Below are 22281 nucleotides of genomic sequence, written 5' to 3'. Positions count from 1 at the left end.
ATTAAGCACCCATAAGGTTATTAGATTGACATAGGAGGCCGTTCACTACACCGAGCCCCTACAATAATCCCATCAATCCGATTATTCCAATTAATTTTCTGTTACTTAATCTCTCTCAGGTGCCAGCAATTTCTCCTGTTTCTTCTACCTCCATAGGTTATGGTGACCAATTAACTGACTAACCGGCATATACTTGGGATGGGAGAAGAAACTGTTATATCTGAATAACAATCTGGCAAATAAATTAGAGCATTTTCATTTTTTGAAGAGTTATTTTCCTTTATAGTTCTTGCAGTAGGAAGTAGCATGGCATCCATACAGGAACTGTTCCCTTTAAGCTATATTGATGCACAACCACACAGCAACTAAAACACTCCCGTGAACATAGCATTTGATGCCACACAGCTGGAAATATCTTTTAAAAATGGTAATATAATTTTGAAATTATGCTAATATAACTATGAAATCTTTGTTAACATAATCAGGAAATACCCTGTAACTAATTGTTTATGAATGTAATCCATAAATCTCTTAAGCAATAGAAGAACTACAACCTTTAGTTTGAAACATTTTAGAGCCTTAACATATTTACATTGTCAACGTTTCAAGTTACAACACTGCTACAAATTGTAACAATAAACACAGAATGGAAGTCAGTAGCTTATTGTTAATAAATTGTTAGCCTGCTAAATGTGAATGTCATCTAGTCAAAACATTTTACTTTTTCCATTGTGCCTGTCAGTTATTTTGACTGCCTATCATCATTTAACTTGTGTTGCAAGTTGTGGCCTGTGTTTGCTTGATGTGAAAATACCATATTCTGGCTTTTTTGGAAGTAATCTTTCAAAAAATTAATAATGTGAGAAGAAATTTTATATTAAAATTGCAAGGTAAAAATTCCTTTCTATAAAATTGTATATATGATTGCTTATTTTATTAATTTAATTAAATTTTCAACTTATCTTGTTAATTTCTTCAAATAATAATTATTTTTAGTATTCTCAAATAATAATGATTATTATTTAGTATCCTAATGATGTCAAAAAGGCATAAGAAGAGTTAAATACTTTGAAGAACAAATCTTGTACAGAATTTAAGGTAGAAAGGATTTTACAATTTATAGAAGTTGAACTACTGTATACATATCAAAAAACAAAAAAATGAAATTTCACAATATTTTTACATGTCAAGATAATGGCTGTGTTATGCACCACTTGTGCAGAAGCAAAAGTTGGGGGCAAGTTCAGTAGTAGAAAAAAATGTGAAGAATTTAAGTTAGATAATTTAAAATGACATCTTAACCAGGAAATTCATAACGATGCAGTTAACAAATTATGCAATCAGAAGAAATGTGGAATTTTGCACATTAACTGAAACTCCAAAGAGCGTGAAACAAGATGCTCAAAAGAAGTCTAACTCTGATATGGTCAAAGTGGTAACTGACAAGATTATCCTAGCAATTAAAACTAATGCTTCTATGCATTCCTTGCAAGAAATTCATGCACACGGGGTGGCACGGTAGCCTAGTGGTTAGCACAACACTTTACAGTACTACATACAGTAGACATATGGAAATGGTGAAGGGGGAGAGGAATTACTGGAAGTTCAAAAAATAAATGTTCATGCCATCAGTTTGGAGGCTAACCAGACAGAATATAAGGTGTTGTTCCTCCAACCTGAGTAGGGCCTCATGGCGACAGTTGAAGGGGCCGTGGGCAGACACATTCGATAGACATATGGATGGACATCTTGCACAGATACTTGGACTATACCACTTCCCACCCTGTTACTTATAAAAACGCCATGCCCTTCTCTCAATTTCTGTCTCCACCGCATCTGCTCTCAGGATGAGGCTTTTCATTTGAGAACAAAGGAGATGGCCTCCTTCTTCAAAGAAGGGGGCTTTCTTTCCCCCATCATCAACGTTGCTCTCAACCACACCTCTTCTGTTTCACGCACATCTGCCCTCACCCCAACCTCCTGCCACTCTCTCAAGGATAAGGTTTCTCTTGTCCTCACCTAATACCCCACCAGCCTCCACACCAGCACATAATTCTCCGCCATCATCAACAGGATCCCATCACCAAGCACATTCTTCCCTTCTCTACTGACACTTCACCCGTAAGTCTGTTGGAGTCATATATTGTGCCCTGTGCTCCCGGTGTGGCCTCCGTATATCGGTGAGACTCAATGTAGATTAAAAGACTGCTTCGCTGAGAGCCTACGGTCCATCCACCAAAAGAAGTGGGATTTCCCTGTGGCCACACATTTTAATTCCTTTATAAGGTGGCTATCAAGACATTTAGCCTTTACTGCTTTAGTGAGGAATTATGAAGTTTTGATCCAGTATTGCAAAGAGTAAGTTAATGAATGGAATGATCCAATCAGCAACTATTGCTTCAAGATTTTGACCAATCCACAATGTCAATTAGCATTGACTATCCTTAGTGATGTTTTAGAAGATCTGGCATCACTTTGTAAGTTCCTTCAGAAAAGCTGTTCGAATAGAATTGAAGCACTACACTGCAGTACGTAAAAGCAAAAATAAATAAGTTTCAGTCACAGCATCTTGGTGATACAGCTTGTTGGAGTGACAAAGTGAAAGATCTTCTTGCATCTATACGTTCTGACATTGATATAGCACCTATTGTTCGATTCAATCAACTTGTGTGTGATCACCTGGATAATAGATTTCCCGATGATGATTTAAGAGAATTGCAGGCTTCTGACCTTGTTGCTATTACAAATTCAACCAATTCTGAATTTGGAAATGAAAATGTCCTACCACTGACAAAAAGAATACTCAGCTACTATTACAAACACTAATGAAAGAACTGCCTTAGAAATATTCCAGCAATGTTTTGATTTCAGATTTTTCATTTAAAACCATAAGACTATAAGACCATAAGGTATAGGAGCAGAAGTAGGCCAGTTGGCCCATTGAGTCTGCTTTGCCATTCAATCATGGGCTGATTCAATTATTACAGTCATCCCCACTCCCCTGATGCACCCCATACCCTTTGATGCCCTGGCTAATCAAGAACCTAACACGAGGAAATCTGCAGATGCTGGAAATTCAAGCAACACACACAAAATGCTGGTGGAACGCAGCAGGCCAGGCAGCATCTATAGGGAGAAGCGCTGTCGATGTTTCGGGCCGAGACCCTTTGTCAGGACTAACTGAAAGGAAAGATAGTAAGAGATTTGAAAGTAGGAGGGGGTGGGGAAAATGCAAAATGATAGGAGAAGACCAGAGGGGGTGGGGTGAAGCTGAGAGCCAGACAGGTGATTGGCAAAAGGAATACAGAGCTAGAGAAGGGAAAGGATCATGGGATGGAAGGCCTAGGCAGAAAGAAAGAGGGGGGGAGCACCAGAGGGAGATGGAGAACAGGTAGAGTGATGGGCAGAGAGAAAAAAAACTAAATATATCAGGGATGGGTTAAGAAGGGGAGGGGCATTAACGAAAGTTAGAGAAGTCAATGTTCATACCATCAGGTTGGAGGCTACCCAGTCGGTATATAAGGTGTTGTTCCTCCAACCTGAGTGTGGCTTCATCTTGACAGTAGAGGACGCCGTGGATAGACATGTCAGAATAGGAATGGGATGTGGAATTAAAATGTGTGGCCATTGGGAGATCCTGCTTTCTCTGGCGGACAGAGCGTAGGTGTTCAGCGAAACGGTCTTCCAGTCTGTGTCGGGTCTCACCAATATAAAAAAGGCCACACCGGGAGCACCAGACGCAGTATACCACACCAGCCGACTCACAGGTGAAGTGTCGTCTCACCTGGAAGGACTCTCTGGGGCTCTGAATGGTGGTGAGGGAGGAAGTGTAAGGGCAGGTGTAGCACTTGTTCCGCTTGCAAGGATAAGTGCCAGGAGGGAGATTGGTGGGAAGGAATGGGGGGGATGAATGGACAAGGGAGTCGCTTAGGGAGCGATCCCTGCAGAAAGCAGAAAGAAGGGGGGAGGGAAAGATGTGCTTGGTAGTGGGATCCTGTTGGAGGTGGCAGAAGTTACGGAGAATTATATGTTGGATCCGGAGGCTGGTGGGGTGGTAGGTGAGGACAAGGGGAACCCTATCCCGAGTGGGGTGGTGGGCGGATGGGGTGAGGGCAGATGTGTGGGAAATGGGAGAGATGCATTTGAGAACAGAGTTGATGGTGGAAGAAGGGAAGCCCCTTTGTTTAAAAAAGGAAGACATCTCCTTCGTCCTGGAATGAAAAGCCTCATTCTAAGAGCAGATGCGGTGGAGATGGAGGAATTGTGAGAAGGGGATAGCATTTTCAGGGGATAATCAGGAACCTATCTATCTCTGCCTTAAGTACATCCAATGACTTGGCCTCCACAGATTTACCACCCTCTGACTAAAGTAATTTCTGCGAAAGTTTAGACAGGTTCAATTAAGATGTTCACTGATATGCTGAACTATGTGATTGAAACAAAGAATTTGAGAAACTGTCAATTCTCGTTGACATTGTTGGAACATTTTAAGCTTCTAGTGATGTCTGTGAAACTGGATTCAGTCTTATGAATTCAACTAAATGTAAATCCAGAAACAGACTAGAAGTGGAACTTTTGAATGATTTAATTAGCATTAACAGGCAGCATCTATAGGGAGAAGCACTGTCGACGTTTCGGGCCGAGACCCTTCGTCAGGTCCTGACAAAGGGTCTCGGCCCGAAACGTCGACAGTGCTTCTCCCTATAGATGTTGCCTGGCCTGCTGCATTCCACCAGCATTTTGTCTGTGTTGCTTGAATTTCCAGCATCTGCAGATTTCCTTGTGTTTGCTTAATAAGCATTAAGATGTGTCTTTCATCTGGATGCAAAACTAATCTGGACAATGTTTACAGTCAATGAATTTGTATAAAGACCAGCAAGAAAAAGTTTAGAAAATGTGAGACTTCCTTTCATGTCCTGTATTTCATCATACCCTTCAATTAATAAATAATATCCTAAGTATGTGATTTTTCAGTTTTCATTCTAAATATTCATGGTATACATATTACAAAATTAAAACAAATGAAGAGCTGCACAGTTTTTAGGCCTTGTAAATATTTCCTGCTCCGAGCAATTGTTGGTTCATGCAGCTTAAAAAAACACTAGAGGGAATGTTGAATACAGGCCTGTGATTGCCCATTTAATTATATTAACTGATATCTAGGTGTTTTGGTAAAGCAGACTCCTTCTCCAACTCTTCAGCTTAAGGAATGTTGACTGATAGCTGTAAATCTTAACAGATAACATCACCAAGGCAAGGCAATACTGAGCCTGTAGTGAACAACCTCTAGAATCAATGAGATACAGCAATTGGAAAATAAAAAGCCAGAATGGGGGCAATCAAAATAAAGCAAATAAGATACAAAAAGGAAAATAAAAAGAGGAAAGAAGGAATGAGTTAAAAAAGTGGAAAAGATACCGTAAGTATAAGAAAAGAATAATAAGACTAATTTTAAGTATCTAAGGTGGAAAAGGATTAATAGCATTGGAGATACTGTAAAGTGCAATATTGAAACACACAAGGCATTTTAGTGAAACAGCCCTTTTCATAAGGTTAAAAAGTAGAAGGATGCATATCCACCACATTTGGAAATTCATAATTTAAAAAAGACATCTCATATACTATAAGCATCTGGTTGATTTATATGTTAACTAAAGTATACTTTTACTTTTCATATTATTTGCCCAGATGGAAACAAAGTTAAAAGTTTGGAGGTATTTGCTGTAAAGTGAAGCAGAGGACAACTGATTCCTGTATAAGTAAGTGCCAGGAGATTAGTTGGCTCCACAGAATAAATTGCTAATCACACTAACGCTAATTAAAATCATTTTGCTCTATTGGCACATGTGTGCATACTGTTGTTTCCTTTGCTTCTGCATCAAAGGGGATTGGCTCACTAGGCCCCTGAAGACAGTATCAAGTCACTGGTACAGAATGAAAGCTCCCTGAGAGAAGAAGCTTTTCTTACCAAAGGTCACCAGCATGCCTTGCAATTTAACTACAGTAATTTTGATCCATTTATGATAAAGTTAAAAGCCTTGAACTGTTTAATCCTTCTGGCTGAGAGGATTACATGGACATGAGTCTACAAGCAAATTGACTCTATTAAATAGAATCTGTGCTTGAGATTAAAATTATCAAACTGAATTGACACAAAACAGAGGACATTGTTAATTAGAATCAAAATTACTTTCTTTACTCATGAATTATGGATGTGTTTATCATTAAGTTGTACCTTATAAAAGACAGTGTGCAAAATATTATGCACAGTCCTATTTACATGAACTCCAAATTATTTAAAACATATTTGATATTTTGAAATAGTTAATGTATTCAAATTTTGCATATTATAAAGCACTTTCTATGTAGGTTCAAATGAAAGAACTGATTAGCCAGTTATAAATAAGAGGGAGAAATTAATGCTGGTATCTTTAGGGAACAACGGTACTCAAAGATGATAAAAATAATAGGATTGTATCTGATATTAATATGTTATCCTCTTCAAAATAGTAAACAAAAGCTCACATAATTTGTTTACATTTCTTATAAATACATATTTAATCACAGAGTTAACAGTCATAAGTCTAAAATAATATCTTCCCTACATATTGCAAAACTCAATAAAACCTTACTCAATTGTTGAGGATGCTTGCTCATCAGAAGGATTTGCTTCATCCTCCGAGTGGTCACTTAGAAGCTCACAGGCTTGAATAGATGAAACATCTCCTACTTCTAAAACTGGTGCAATACTAGACCTCCTACATTCTTTATCGGCACCTGAAGGAAGGGTCAAAGTTGGACCTGTTGGAGGTCGACACCTTGTATCTTGGAGGTCTATGGCTACTGTGCCTAAAAGTAAAAGTTATGAAATTTATTAAAACAACTGCAAATTAATAAATATTTGTTAATAATATGCACAATGTGACATTCAAAGATTTGTTAACAACATTAAAAATGTATCATCACAATATGGCAATCCCTCCTGATTCCTACATTACACACTATTGAAACTGGGGCACATTTTACTAGAACAGGACATCTCAAGACATGCTGCATTATTGTGAAATATTTGCTGGATGTAGGGCTGAGTGATTTAAGGAAATAAACAGCAAATGCAACAAGGCATCTGGAAACTCAGCAATCAATGGACTAAGATAAAAAGTATTCTCTGCTACAAAGAGGAAAGGCTGTAGATGAAATTGTTCATGTTCTTTTCCACACCTTGTTGCACCATGGGTGGCAAACTTGCAGTTTCTTAAGTATTTTGTTTGACTTTTTTTTAAAAATGAGGCCGAGTTACTAGCTCGACACTCAACCCAGCATGGATGGAAAGAGAACAAGTAGCCACCGGATTCAAACCTGAGACTATTCACCTCGAAGTCCAGTGCAGATATCACTACACCACCGGCTAGCTATGTAGATGAAATAGCATTGGGTAATTTGGGTGTCAAGTCAAAACAGAGGTGGAGAGGAAAGAATGGAATATGAGGTAAACATGACAAAGAAAAATGAAAAAAAGCATAAATTTAAATCTGAAGTTTTTAAAAGTTCTCTAAAATTAATTTGCAGCTTGAAGGGATGAGACTACACATTTTAATTATTTATTGGTTCATGAGTGGCTATTAACAATAAGTGATGTCTGTTCTTTACACACATTTCGTTTGCTCCACTCATTGCTCTCCTCAACCCTTTCTACTAGTTAGACCAAGCTGTAAATAAGGTCATTTGATCAATGAATGAATGTGAACTGTTAGAGGGCGAGAGCATATCTAGACAAAACAATGTGGGAGCTGTGAAATGCACAGCAGGAGGACAAGCACATCAGGCCAGGTTCTCAAGAGGACAAAAAGAGGGGGAAAAAACAAGCAGAGTTAACTTTATGGAGGGATAAGTAGCACTGACTGAAACATTAAGTTATCTGAAGCTGTATAATTGAACATTGAGTGTAGAAGGCTGTTGCAATGTGCCCAGGCAAAAAATGAGTTGCAGTCCCTCAGGCTTGCATTGAGCCTTACTGTGACAGTATAGAAGGACAGAATCAATAGATATGTCAGAGTGCGACTGAGATGAGGATTTATAGTGGAGAATGCAGAATGCAGTACACTAGATTGAAAGAACAGCCAGTGAATCATTGCTTCAACTGGAAAGTCCGATTGGTTTCTGGATAGTGGGGAGTGGATATGTGAAAGGAGAAGTATTACAACACCTACAGTTTCAAGGAAAATGCTGCAAGAAGGGAGTGGTTAGTGAGTATGGGTGGATAACAAAAATTGCCAAAGTAATCATCTTCGTGAAATGCTGAAAGTGGGTGAAGAGGGGAAAATACATTTGGTCATGGGATTTCTTTGAAGGTGGCTAAAAATGTGGAGAATGATCTGTTAAAAAGAGAAGCTGGTGGGTGAGGAAGGTAAGGACCAGGAAAAGTTATTCTTTTATCCACCCAGAGGAAAGGGGGTGGGAGCAGGTATATGGGAAATTGGTGAAATGTGGTCGAGCTTTGTTGACAATAGTAAAAGGTAGACGTTGCAGTGGCACCTGTGCAAGAAGACTCATTATCAGAACAAATACAACAAAGACAAACGAAGTTGGAGAATTTCAGAGTCCTGATAGGAAGCAAGGTGGGATGAAGATTATTTGAGATAGATGATGGAGTCAGTAGGCTTATAATGGATAGTAGCTGTTGGCCTATCTCCTAAGATGGAGACAGAGAGATTTACCTCTAACAAATTCATCAGTTCAAACATTTTGATGTGACTGCTTTTTCTCTGCCAAGTTATCATTTTTACAGTTTCCCACCTTTGAGATTAAACCAAATTACCTGCAAAATGCTGAATTTATACTTACCCAATTTTTGAACAAGTTGTAATATTTGTATTTCCTGGGAACATCACTGTAAATATAAAACTCAGTCTCTGTTTTTGCTACCTGATTGCATGATTATTTCCAAAATTCTCTTGTATTTAGCGTTTCCAGCAACCACTAAATTCCATCTCCCTGCTCTAGAATTGGTCTGTTTTTGCCTAATGCCCTTATTCATTTCCCTCTATTCACACTCTTCTAGACAGATCAACTGTGATTAATAACCATTCAACATCCTTTCATCAATAGCATCAAAAGCACACCTATCTCTAGTTTCCACAATCTGTAGGTAGTTCCTTTGTTCTCTCCACTCCTCCCTTTCTCTGGAACTTAAAACAAGCATGGTCTCTCACTTAGTCAGTTCCAATGAAGAGTCATTGATCTGAAACATGAACTTTGCTTCTCTCTCCATAGCAGCTGCTTCAACTGTTCACTATTTCATTTCTGTCAATTCTCAATTCTAAATGAAAATCCTGGATCATTCCAGATAATTGTCTCCACAACAGTAATAACTTTGTCAAAAATTAAAGCCCACCACCTCCCAATACATCTGCCATAGGATGCCGGCACTCCCTTTCCTGCCAAACTATCTTTCCTGAACACTATTCCATCAGTTTCATTCCATATGGCTAACTGTATCCTGAAAGTCTTAATCTGGTTTAGAATGTTTCCTTCATGTGCTGTACACCTATCATATTCTTTCAAGTACTCTTTCTTGGTCTAATCCTATCTAAAAAAATTAACTCTTCTTGCTCTGAAGTTATTGCTCTCTCTCAATCCTTTGAGCACCTTTTTTACTTATTTTCTACACTACTTTCTGATATCTATTCCATGCGTTTGTCCAAAAACTGCTAATAAACCTTTCAACAAGGAAGAGTGCTGTTCAGAGGTTCAATTCATTGTGCTTGTATAGACACCACTTCCCCATAAAATGGTTCCAATGGTCCTTAAATCTGAAGTCTCCCTGCAGTAGCATTCCTTCATCAATACATTCATCTGCACAGCCCTCCATCGTTCCACAAAATAGCACGTGGCCTTCACAGTCCTGTTTCATAAATCCTTTCTTAACTTCTTAAAATATGGAACAATGCAAAATTATTAAGTCACCAGGACCGGATGAAATGCACCCCAGACTACTGTGGGAGGCGAGAGAAGAAATTGCTGAGCCTCTGGAGATGATCTTTGCATTATCAATGGGGACGGGAGAGGGTCCGGAGGATTGGAGGGTTGCAGATGTTGTTACCGTATTCAAGAAAGGGAGTAGAGATAGCCCAGGAAATTACAGACCAGTGAGTCTTACTTCAGTGGTTGGTAAGTTGATGGAGCAGATCCTGAGAGACAGGATTTATGAACATCTGGAGAGGCATAATATGATTAGGAATAGTCAGCATGGCTTTGTTAAGGGCAGGTCATGCCTTATGAGCCTGATTGAATTTTCTGAGGATGTGACTAAACACATTGATGAAGGAAAGGTAGTAGATGTAGTGTATCTGGATTTCAGCAAGGCATTTGATAAGGTACCCATGCAAGGCTTATTGACAAAGTAAGGAGGCATGGGATCCAAGGGGATATTGCTTTGTGGATCCAGAACTGGCTTGCTCACAGAAGGCAAAGAGTGGTTGTAGACAGGTCATATTCTGCATGAAGGTCGGTGACCAGTGCTGTGCCTCAGGGATCTGTTCTGGGACCCTTACTCTTCATGATTTTTATAAATGACCTGGATGAGGAAGTGAAGGGATGGGTTAGTAAATTTGCTGATGACACAAAGGTTGGGGGTGTTGTGGATAGTGTGGAGGGCCGTCAGAGGTTACAGTGGGACATTTGTAGTATGTAAAACTGGGCTGAGAAGCTGCAGATGGAGTTCAACCCAGATAAGTGTGAAGTGGTTCATTTTGGAAGGTCAAATATGATGGCAGAATATAGTATTAATGGTAAGACTTGTGGCAGTTTGGAAGATCAGAGGGATCTTGGGGTCCGAGTCCATAGGACACTCAAAACAGCTGCGCAGGTTGACTCTGTGGTTAAGAAGGCATACAGTGTATTGGCCTTCATCAATCGTGGAATTGAATTTAGGAGCCAAGAGGTAATGTTGTAGCTATATAGGACCCTGGTCAGACCCCACTTGGAGTACTGTGCTCAGTTCTGGTCACCTCACTACAGGAGGGATGTGGAAGCCATAGAAAGGGTGCAGAGGAGATTTACAAGGATGTTGCCTGGATTGGGCGGCACGCCTTATGAAGACAGGTTGAGTGAATTTGGCCTTTTCTCCCTGGAGCAAAGGAGGATGAGAGGTGACCTGATAGAGATGTATAAGATGATGAGAAGCATTGATCATGTGGATAGTCAGAGGCTTTTTTCCAGGGCTGAAATGGCTACCACAAGAAGACACAGGTTTAAGGTGCTGGGGAGTAGATACAGAGGAGATGTCAGGGGTAAGTTTTTTATGCAGAGAGTGGTAAGTGTGTGGAATGTGCTGCCAGCAATGGTGGTGGAGGTGGATACGATAGGGTCTTTTAAGAGACTTTTGGATAGGTACATGGAGTTTAGAAAAATAGAAGGCTATGGGTAACCCTAATAATTTCTAAGGTAGGGACATGTTTGGAACAACTTTGTGGGCCGAAGAGCCTGTATTGTGCTGTAGATTTTCTATGTTTCTATGTTTCCAATGTTGGCATTTAAAATCAACTATAACTTAAATGATTTATATGAAGAAATTATAGTCCATATATGCAAAGTTTGTATTTTAGATACCCATTTAAGATACTCAGGCAATAAACCTAATGTCAGGATATTTTGAATTGACACCAGTTTGTATGATACTTGAACTCATCAATTCATGCTTTTCCTTGATTATACTACAGATTTATCTGGACTATTCCTCAACTATTCCCCACAGTCAATGACCAATAGCTGAAATCATTGATAGTTTGTCCAGATATTTCTATGATAAACAGCAATTGCAGGAAATTTTTCAAGTCAATTTCACAGATACTCAAGGTAAACAATAAAAGTTTCATAACTACAAATAGCAGCCCAATTAATCTTTCTATGATCCATTGTGGTCGTTATGTTTCTACATTTTCATAGAACTGTTAGTACATTTGTATAATTCATTTTCATATTTCTCAAACCCAAGTTATTTGAAAACAATTGCCATAGTTTTTGCAATTACAATGATTGTAAAAATAGTTGTATTTACTTTTGTTATATCATGAAGCTTATGAGGATTCTAGGCAAGTGCAATTTAATGCCAAAATCATAACGATGATTTCACTTGAGCCCTATCGTTAGTGTTTTCCTTCTCCACGGGAATCAAAGAAAATCAACTGAATTTCCATTTTTTATTGGAAAACACCCTGAATAATGCCACACTTCAAGTCTTAATAGCACACTAGGCTTCTATTGAAGCTAACCAAAGTAGCAGTGCAATGTTTACATATATTGAAGATTGTAATTGTCTGAGTTAGATAGGTCAAACTATTAAACAGGTCAATTACGCTCACAACTTTATTTATTCGTTCTCTGTCTCGCTCTCTCTCTAATTTTGAACTGTTATTGGTGCATAGTAATTTAAAATACACTCAGTCATTTTGCCAAAGTAGATTCAAAGTCCATGGCTGGCAAATCAGGCTAGTCTCTACAGTCACTTCCTAGTAAAGGCAGTAACGTAGATTAAAGATGGTAGAAGAAGCATTAAAAATCATGTTGGAATTGCAACCAAAATTCTCCTGTTAAATGCATATAAAGTACAATTGTTAAGCTTTGGAATTTCAAGTGACAGCAAGTACATTTCTGGAATAAACATTCTGGGGACTACTACAGAAAAATACCTGCAGATTAAAGATTAGCTTTAGCTTTATTTGTTACATGAACATCAAGACATAGAATGAAATATGTCATTTTGCATCAAAGGCCAACACAGTGCAAGGATTGTGCTGAGGACAACCTGCAAGTGTCACCATGTTTCTGATGCCAACATAGCATGCCCATAACTTACTAACCCTAACCATACATCTTTGGGATGTTGGAGAAAACCAGGGCACCTAGTGGAAACCCATGTGTTCATGTGAAGGACATACAAGCTCCTTACAGAGAGCAGCAGGTATTGAACCCTGATCAGGAATGGGATGGGTTAGTCACTAGTATATGTTTGATGTGAAAGGATTTTGCTACATAATATGATGTCAGGAAGTTGAACCTTACTTTAAATTGCATACTATAATGAACTAAGAGGTTAAACAGTAGCTCCTACACCTGATAAAGTGGCCACTGAGTGTATGTTCATGATCTACTGCTACTGTAGTCCATCCACATCAAGGTCTGACATGGTGTACGTTCAGGAATATTCTTCTTCACATCACTGTTGTAACATGTGGTTATTTGAGTCACTGTCAACTTCCTGTCAGTTTGAACTTGTCTGGCCATTCTCCTCGGACTTCTGTCACTGACAAGGCATTTTCTCCCCCACAGAACTGCTGCTCATTGAATTTTTTTTTCTGATTTCTTTTGCACCATTCTCTGTAAATGCTAGAGACCATTATACAACAAAATCCCGGGAGATTAGCAGTTTCTGAGATACTCAAACCACCCCATCTGGCACCAAAAATCATTCCACAATCAAAGTCACTTAGATCGTATTCCTTACCCATTCTGATGTTTGGTCTGAACAACAGCTGAACTTCTTGACCATGTCTGCATGCTTTTATGCATTGAGTTGCTGCCACATGATTGGGTAATTAGATATTTGCATTAACGATCAGGTGTACTGGTGTACCTAATAAGATGGCCATTGAGCATGTTCATGATTGTAAACTGACTCACACCGCAGCATCCAGCAAATAGCAAGCAAAAATATTCTCTAATTGCCCAATTGCTACCATTGCAGAAATCAGTTCTCTGGCATAGAATGTGGATCAAACTTTTCTGATCTGTTTGCTTCACAACCAGCCATGCCCCACAGGAGTTTAGAACTTGCACATAATAATAAATCAGCAGAGAATCGATGTGATTGTTATGCTTACCCATACTAGCAATGATGCTGTGAACAGGTAATCTGGAAGCTCCATGATACATAGTATTTGATATACTATTTATGCATTGTTCATTTTGCTTAATAAATGCTGAGTTTTCTTCCTTGGTAATGTTAATATAAAAACAGATATCTGTAGGACTCATGATATATTGAGGACCGGGATTAAGTAAAATATTTTTGTTTTCTTCTCTTTTTACAGCAATTAGACAAGCTCCGTACCTGAAATTGACCAGAGAAAGGAGGTTGAAGAGGTTGAATTCTTTATGGGATTCATGGACACAATGCTTTACTTATAATGAAGTGTGAAGTTTAAATAAAAGCAGAAAATACTGGAAGTGCCACAGTCAGTCAGAGTCTTTGGCCTAAAATATGACCTCGATTATCTCTTTATAGATGCTGTCTGAGTTTTCCGGTATTCCTTGTTTTTGTTTCTGATTTCCAGCATCTGAGGTTTCTTTCGATTTGACTTTGTTTCTTCACCTGGTTACTTTTTCTGTTTTCTCTGAAATTACTGAAACAGCCCCAATATTAACTTTACACACAAACAAAACCTGAATGCAAATACATCAAATATAAAAGGCTGAAAACTCATGTGAAGTCAAGAAGAGAAATTTAAGCGCAGCCTAAAAGGCCTTGGATCCACCTGTCTAAACAAATTGCAACCAAAACCAAAGGCCTCAGTCACAAGTTGTCAGATACTGCAGGTTTTTGTGGTTAAAGTATATACTTTCTGGAGCTGGTTTCTAGAGGAGTGGTGAATGAATGAGTGGACAGGTAGACTGGAATTGACTGTGCAGGCCAGCAAAAAGGACTGGGTGAGCAGGAGCAATTGAGGTAAGAGGTACAAGGGGAAACCAGGGAGGTCAGCATGAAATTGCAGGAGAAGAAGGATCAGAAACAAAGGCAGGTGTGGGGGTGTCAGAGGAGGCAGAGATCAATGGAAAATCAGTGCTGAAGTGCAGGGGTGAAAATAGCCAAAGAATGTAGGGTAGCCCAAGGAAAATGCAGTTTAAGTTTTCCTCAATGCTTCAAGGAGATCACTGTACAGGGAATGATGTTGCTCTGTGCAGATCTGAGAGGGAAATTGCACGGAATCATGGGTGGAAGTGCCCATATGAATTCTATAATTAATGTGGCTTGACAGGAAATGGCTGCAAATGCAATTTTCTCCATATTCTATCAATTTTAGATCCCCAAGTAGTAAAAAAGTGACCATCCAGAGACAGAGAAGCAGTTTCAGCGACAGGTTACTATCGATGCAATGCTCCTCAGACAGGATGAAGAGGTCAATACTCCCCAATGCCATTAGGCTTTACAATTCTACCGCCAGGACTTAAGAACTTTTTAAAAGCTATTATTAATGCTTTTTGAGATAGTGATTTAGATGCATATCATATTTTTTACTGAGTTAAGTATTGTATGTAATTAGTTTTGCTACAACAAGTGTATGGGACATTGGAAAAAAAGTTGAATTTCCCCATGGGGATGAATAAAGTATCTATCTATCTATCTATCTATATTGTATTTGAATTTTTGAGCAAATATAAGCAGATAATTTTATTGGGAGTAGTGAGAATTACAGTGATTTAAATATTTCCTTGGACAATTTTGGCTGATCACAGTTACATAAGGAAGACTTTCCATGGGTAGATTCATTTTTGCACTGACCATCAATTTTGAGGATAAATTAAAGCATAGAAAAAATGTATATACCTATAGCCAATTAACCTACTAACCCACATAATCCCCACAATACTGGAGAAACCTGGTTTGTTGGAACTGAGAAGCAAAAGCACTTTTAAATTCTGCCTCCCTGTGGAAACAAACACATTCTATGAGCTGTGCAACTGTGCCACCCATATCTTTTGATTCTCTTTTCATGCAACTTATAATGAAGTTTTGGTGCAGACTGAAGTCAGTCATCTCGTGCAACACGCCTTTGATCATGTGTCTGTTAGTGACATCTTGTGAGATCCATTTGGCTTTTGAAACAGTACAGTTAAGTGCAGGGCCAAAGGGTCTTGCTCAGCTTCAGGTGCTCCAGTCCCAGTGGACGAGAAACTGATTTCCTTCGAAGTCATAGCATCACAGTAAACAGATAAAGGAACACCCACTACGTACAAGGTGCTGAGTTTGACATGTGACTCTAAAGATATACCATAATAATGCAAATGTGTCTACACTGGATCAATAGCAAAGAATTGTACAGACCATAGTGGCCATAGGATGCATACATTAGAATGCTGTTTCTGGACTACAGTTCAGCATTCAGCATCATAATTCCCTCCAGATTTGACAGGAAGCTCAGAGAACTCAGCCTGCACCCTGCCTTCCTACTGGATCTCTGCTCTCCCTCGATGTCCAAACAACAAAACGGCTGATCATGGAGTACAGGAGGAATGAAGACAGGTTCTCCCCAATCAATGTCAATGCAGTTGAGAGGGTGAGTAGTTTCAAGTTCCTCGGTATACACATCACCGATGATCTCACCTGGACTGTACACACCAACTTTGTGGCAAAAAAAGCACAATAGCGTCTCTTCTACCTCAGGTGACTGAAGAAATTCAGCATGGGTCCCCAAATCCTTCAGACCTTCTACTGGGGCACCATTGAGAGCATACTGACTGGCTGTACCAGCGCCTGGTATGGGAACTGTGCCATCTTTGATCGCTGGGCCCTACATACAATGGAACAGACAGCCCAGCACATCTGTGGACATGAACCTCCCTCCATTGAGGACAGTTATAGCAGCAGGTGCAGAAAGAAGGCTTGGAAGATCATCGGGGACACCAGTCACCCCGACCATAAACTGTTTCAGCTGGTTCCGCCTGGCAAATGCTACCACAGCATTAAAACCAGGACCAATAGGCTAAAGGACAGCTTATTTCTACAAGCCATTAGACTTCTAAATTCACATGTCTGTGCATTGCAACAGAGTCATAACGCAAATATTTTTACTCCCTTACACTGTGGGATGGATGTAAGATTTAAATAAAGTCTAATTCTAATTCTGACTCCTAACTCCCCTCTCCGTACCCAAATCCATCCTTCCAAACCTATAGCAAACAATTAAAAAACATGTCTGTATACTGCAACAGAGTCATAGCACAAATATTTTTACTCCCTCATGTTGTGTAAAATTTAAATAAATCAATAAATAAATAAATAGTGTCTGTCAATGGACAAAATTATTGTCAAAAATACTACCAGTGATTCTGTCCATTCCCAGACCAGATTAGATCTGGTCATCACCTTGGCAGGGTTTTTTTTAACATGGTTTCTTTCATAAGGTTAATACATGGTCTAGCTTCACTTTGAGAAAGGTCAGATTGGGTTCACCTCACCACAGATGGTTATTTTAGGAGTGTGCTTAGTGTTTATTATCCAGAGGGAATGTAGTTTTGAGATGGTGTGTATTAATGATCTAGAAGTATTCCTGCATCAGGGTAGAGGCCACCTTTCAAGATGGACTACATCTTGGCTGGCTGCAATGGCAGGGCTTTGCAATCGTAATTGTAACTTTACACAATATGTTGTTGAGTTCAACGAGCTTCCTCGTCTGTCATTATGGACCAAATGCTCGCCACTACATATACCATATATATGTATATACACACGTAAGTTGCAATTTTGCCAGCCAGAAGTTAGCTAATGCAAATTCCTCAGCGCTTTAGAAATCCATAAAAGTAATTGGACAAAGAGTCATCGTCATCATTGTGAGCCATGTCATATGATGAGGGCAATCTTGGTGTTTCATTTGTCTTAAATCTGAGATGTTCTAATAAGCTCTTCAAAACTTTTGCTTGTCCATCCCTTGATGTAACTCATGAATGTCATGCCCTGTTGACCACAATATTTTCTTCCATCAATCTTTCCTGTTGCTGCAAGGTGTTTGAGCTTCTCTTTCCTCAGTACATGTCCCAGAAATTCCAATTGCTGTTTCCTGATTGATGATATCAACTCTCTTCTTATTTTGGCTTTATGCAACACTTCCTTTTTTATTTGTATTATTCAAAAATACACATTTAAATGAATAAGAACTAATTGCTGTTAAATCTGGTTAACTCAGACTTCTAAAATTTAAAGATAAAACAGCATTATTTTACTCAAGTGCATATACAATTCAACACTTTAAGTACCACCAGCAGGAAAAATTTTTTTAAAATGTGAGTCAGTAGAACTGCTAAGCTAATAATCCGAGATGATTTAAAAATTAGGATAAAAAAAATCTTACTTTTTATGTGCATGAAAGGAAGTATAGGTAAAACTCTTGCCCTCATATTCAGCAAAAAATGTGCTGTCTTCCATTTTAATGTGATAGACTTCATTGGCTGAGCATTTGCCATACATCTTTTGCCACTGCTCATGTGTTTGGTGGCCATCTCTGGGAATAAATAAAGCAACATCAAAAGTGATTGGATGTAGTCATTTTAATCAATAAAATGTCAATTGCAGCTTATTGATACATTAGGAACATATATTTCACCTGTTTATGGTCTGTTTTGTTCCAGTTAGTTGTCTAAATGCCTCCCATGGTGCTGATCTGGAAATAATGAAATAAGGTCTATAAGTCTACTTCTGATGTTTGTTCATCTAAATTGAATGGAACTACATATTAATTATCTAAAGAAGAAGAATTCAGATTATCAACCACACTTTAAACGATATGTTAACACTTCTAATTATAATTCAATAATCAACATATGATTTGCACACAACTATCCACCAGAAACCACATTCAGTTAATGCAACAGATAACGATGCTGCCTCAGAATTCCAGCGACCTGCATACAGTCTGACCTCCAATGCTGAGAGGTGTTTGTGGGTTCTCCCTCTGAATGTACGGATTTCCCAAGGCACTCCAGTTTCCCCTCTACATGGCAAATATGTGTTAGTTGGCAGGTTGATGAGTTACTGTAAATTGCTTCTGGTACAGGGAGGCTGGAAGGAGAATTATAATGCAGTTTATGGAAATGTAAGAGAGAGTAAGTTGCAGGAAAAATAATTGGGAAATAGGAGTAAAAGTATTGCTCCAAGAGCCAGAATAAACTTGAAGGGCCAAATAGTCTTCTTCTATGTTATAATAAAAGACATTATTTATTTTCACAAGTGTTTTCATTATAATATTCTGTTTTTACATAATCAGTGGAAATTACTGATTTATAATTTTGCATTACCCAAACAGTGGATACCTACTTTCAATCCAAAATAACAGACCTGTTGCAAAATGGTCAAGGGCAACAAGATTTTGTTTTAGCTATGATGCCCACGCCTTCACTTTTTGCAATAACTTGCTAGTAATACCCTGAATAAACAAACAAATTATTGCGCTGCAATCCAAAATGATTTAACAGTAAAGTAATTAACACAATTATTCAGTATTTACAGGACAGAAGCATTCAAGCTTCTTGCCACCCTTCTTTATCATACTGTATCACAAACTGTTTCTGTTTTTCCACCTTCATACATCATTCAGCTTTCCTTAAGTGCAGCCCATTATTTGTTTAATCACCCCTTAATATTTTATAATCACTCTACAAATAAATAAAGTTCTCTTGCTTTACAAGTAGAAAATGCTGGAATCACAGAACGTGGCAAGCAGCTTCTGTGGAAAGGGAAATTTAGCTTTTCAGGTTAATGATCCTGAGACAGAATCTTTTTCCCAGTTCCAACAAGAACATAGAACATAGAAATCTACAGCACATTACAGGCTCTTCAGCCCACAATGTTGTGCTGATCATGTACAACACCTGAAACATTAAGTTTCCTCTTTCACTAATTTACCTGATGTGCTGGTGTTCCAAACATTCTCTGTTGTTTATTTCAACTCTCCAGCATCTGCATTTTTTATAGGATTTATTGATGAGTATTTATATTATAGCAACCAAATTTATAAAATCACCAAAAGTGAATGTACTTTCTTTTGTTTCTATCAAATTCTTTCACATTTTTGTATATATTGTCACATTTTTTAAAGAAAGAAACAACTCTTTCAGCCTTTCCTAATTAATACAATCTCTCAATTTTGCCTTCATCCATTTTATCCAACTCAGTGTTTGCAATATTCTGTACATGGACTTGCAAAAAGCTTTTGATACCAAAAAATATTGATATATACTCATGACTGAGGTCAGAGCCTGTGCAATCAAGAGGCAAACAGCGAAGGAAATGGCAATGGGATACAGAAGAGGGGAATCCAAGTGTTTCCTGTCTTGGCTTCAGAAGGCAAGGCTGCCTATAGTCAAGAAATTAATGTGGGAATGAGATGAGGCTATTGAGATGGTGAGAGATGAAACTAAGGAGAGTAATGAAGCTTGCATAAAAACTTAAACTACAAGTTGTTGCTTAACAGGAACTTAGTGTACACCAGAAAGTGAAAAGGTTAATGGGACTTGGTGTAAGTTAGGAGATGGACAGTAGAATTATTTGTAAATATTCAAAGCTACTTGCATGAAGTAATCAAACCTGAACCCAGCTGAGCACATTCTTCTTTTAATAATTGAGCTCTCTCAAGAGGGTAAATATTAAACATACAATTATGTTCAAAATACCTCTTCCATGAAGTATCTTAAATACTATCTTTTCTGAACCTTCTAACCTGCAGAGTAAATGATTCCAAGTTCTTCAACATGACCAAGTACACCTTCACCTCACATATATTAGCTTCAGTAAGAGAGTATCAATCTGCATTTCCCTTCACTTAGTTGCTTATATATAGTGGAATGATAGGAATTAGATGTAATGTTCTGCAGTTGGTTATACATTGCTGAAAAGCAACAAGCTGACCAAACTCAACACTGACCCACAAAGAAATTCTTCCCTTATTTCATGCAATCTCCTTGGGAAACTGGATGAATAATAGTGTTAAATACTAATCATTTAATATTAATGATGCTGCTCAAGGGATGAATATTGGCCAGGAAATAAGTAGAATCTAATGCTGCTCTTTGAGCAGTGGCATTTTTTATGTCCAGTTGACTAGACAAATGTGGATCAATCCAAAGGCCTGTACTCTGCAGCATTCCTTGGCACTATACTAATGGTATTCAATGTTGATTTTTCAAATGAAGATTTTTTTCAAAACGTAGAAATTCAATTTTTCCTTGTTTGCTTTAACTAAATGCACATACGAAGTAGTGATTTCATATTGTATTCCACTTCAAAATATCGTTCCTACTGAAGTCAATGAGGTTCCACTGCTGCTTCATATGCAGGTTCAGCATTAACAATTAATGCTAAATTCAGCTCTTTATCACCATAACCATGTTATAATCACAACTGTCCAGCATCTCACGTTATACACAATTCCACAATACCTACTCATACAAGTTCCATGTAACAAACTAGGACAGGCTTGCCCTGTTGCCTTATCCTTTAAGTCAGTGACCGTTTTCCTTCCCGCTGCCTCAGCATTTGTAAGCACAGGCTGACATGTCTATGACATTGGCAGTGACTGCAGCCTTTTGTCCCTCAGCCTTGGTATACCAAAGCTTGAACAACACCAGTGTCCAAAACTTCAAGTATATGAACTACTTCCGAAAAATTTACAATGGCAGAATATCTGATATATTATGCATACACCAGATGCTTAGATATTGATTTTATCATGAACACGCTATTAATAGCTTTGTCACACTTAATTAAATATAACAAATTCTTATCGTCTGATGCGTCTTAGTTTGAACCTTCCACTTAGCCCATTTTCAATTTTCAATCACACAAGAACTATCTTTTAGTTTAGGAGATATTGCTGCTACAACCTTACCCAACAAGAACATCTCCAGCTCCAGATTCAAATTTATAATTCAAATTGTTAACTTATTTTTCACTTAATTCATTTTGCCATTCGTAAATGCAGATAAAAGTTTAATATCATCAAGAATTATCTATATTAGGTCTTCCCAACCTGGGGGTCCATGGACCACGTGCTTAATGGTATTGGTCCATGGTATTAAAAAAAAAGTTTGGGAATCCATGATCTATGGGTTTATGTGGATTTTTGTTATCATTTCTTTAAAATTTGACTATTACCTGCAAGAAATTAGGAATTCAAAAGGGGGTCATGAAATTTCCTTGGCAAGTAAAATGAAGGAAAATTCCAAGACATTAAATATCAGTAATAAGAGTGTAGGCATGGAAAGAGAGCGTACCCTTAGGGCAGGGTTTCCCAACCTTTTTTATGCTTTGGACCAATACCATTAAACAAGGGGTTTGTGGATCCCAAGTTAGAAACCTTGCCTTAGGGGAAACAAGAGATGGTTTCCCTGTGGAGACAGGTGAAGTGGGCAAGTTTCGAAATGATTATCTATCTGTATTCATCAAGGAGAAATCATGGAAGACTGTCAGTTCAGGGAGGGTATGTGGAAAAATCTGATTCAGGTCAGTATTTT

The 22281-nt window shown here is 38.3% G+C and overlaps 1 protein-coding gene across 1 annotated transcript in view; it reads right to left on the bottom strand.

The window, feature by feature from the left end:
- LOC140737212 (potassium channel subfamily T member 2) overlaps positions 1 to 22281 on the bottom strand; it is an 879580-nt gene that overhangs the window by 436260 nt on the left and 421039 nt on the right. The window contains exons 16-19 of the mRNA XM_073063510.1: positions 18378 to 18434; positions 18126 to 18275; positions 13881 to 14110; positions 6633 to 6849 (exon numbers count right to left, since the gene is read on the bottom strand). Coding sequence (XP_072919611.1) covers positions 6633 to 6849; positions 13881 to 14110; positions 18126 to 18275; positions 18378 to 18434 — 654 coding nt within the window. The remainder of the gene's footprint in view (positions 1 to 6632; positions 6850 to 13880; positions 14111 to 18125; positions 18276 to 18377; positions 18435 to 22281) is intronic.

The sequence above is a fragment of the Hemitrygon akajei genome, chromosome 12 (genome assembly GCF_048418815.1).
Source record: "Hemitrygon akajei chromosome 12, sHemAka1.3, whole genome shotgun sequence".
Taxonomy (NCBI): Eukaryota; Metazoa; Chordata; class Chondrichthyes; order Myliobatiformes; family Dasyatidae; genus Hemitrygon; species Hemitrygon akajei.
The sequence above is the reverse complement of the archived record's forward strand: the minus strand, read 5'-3'. Positions and strand labels throughout refer to the sequence as shown.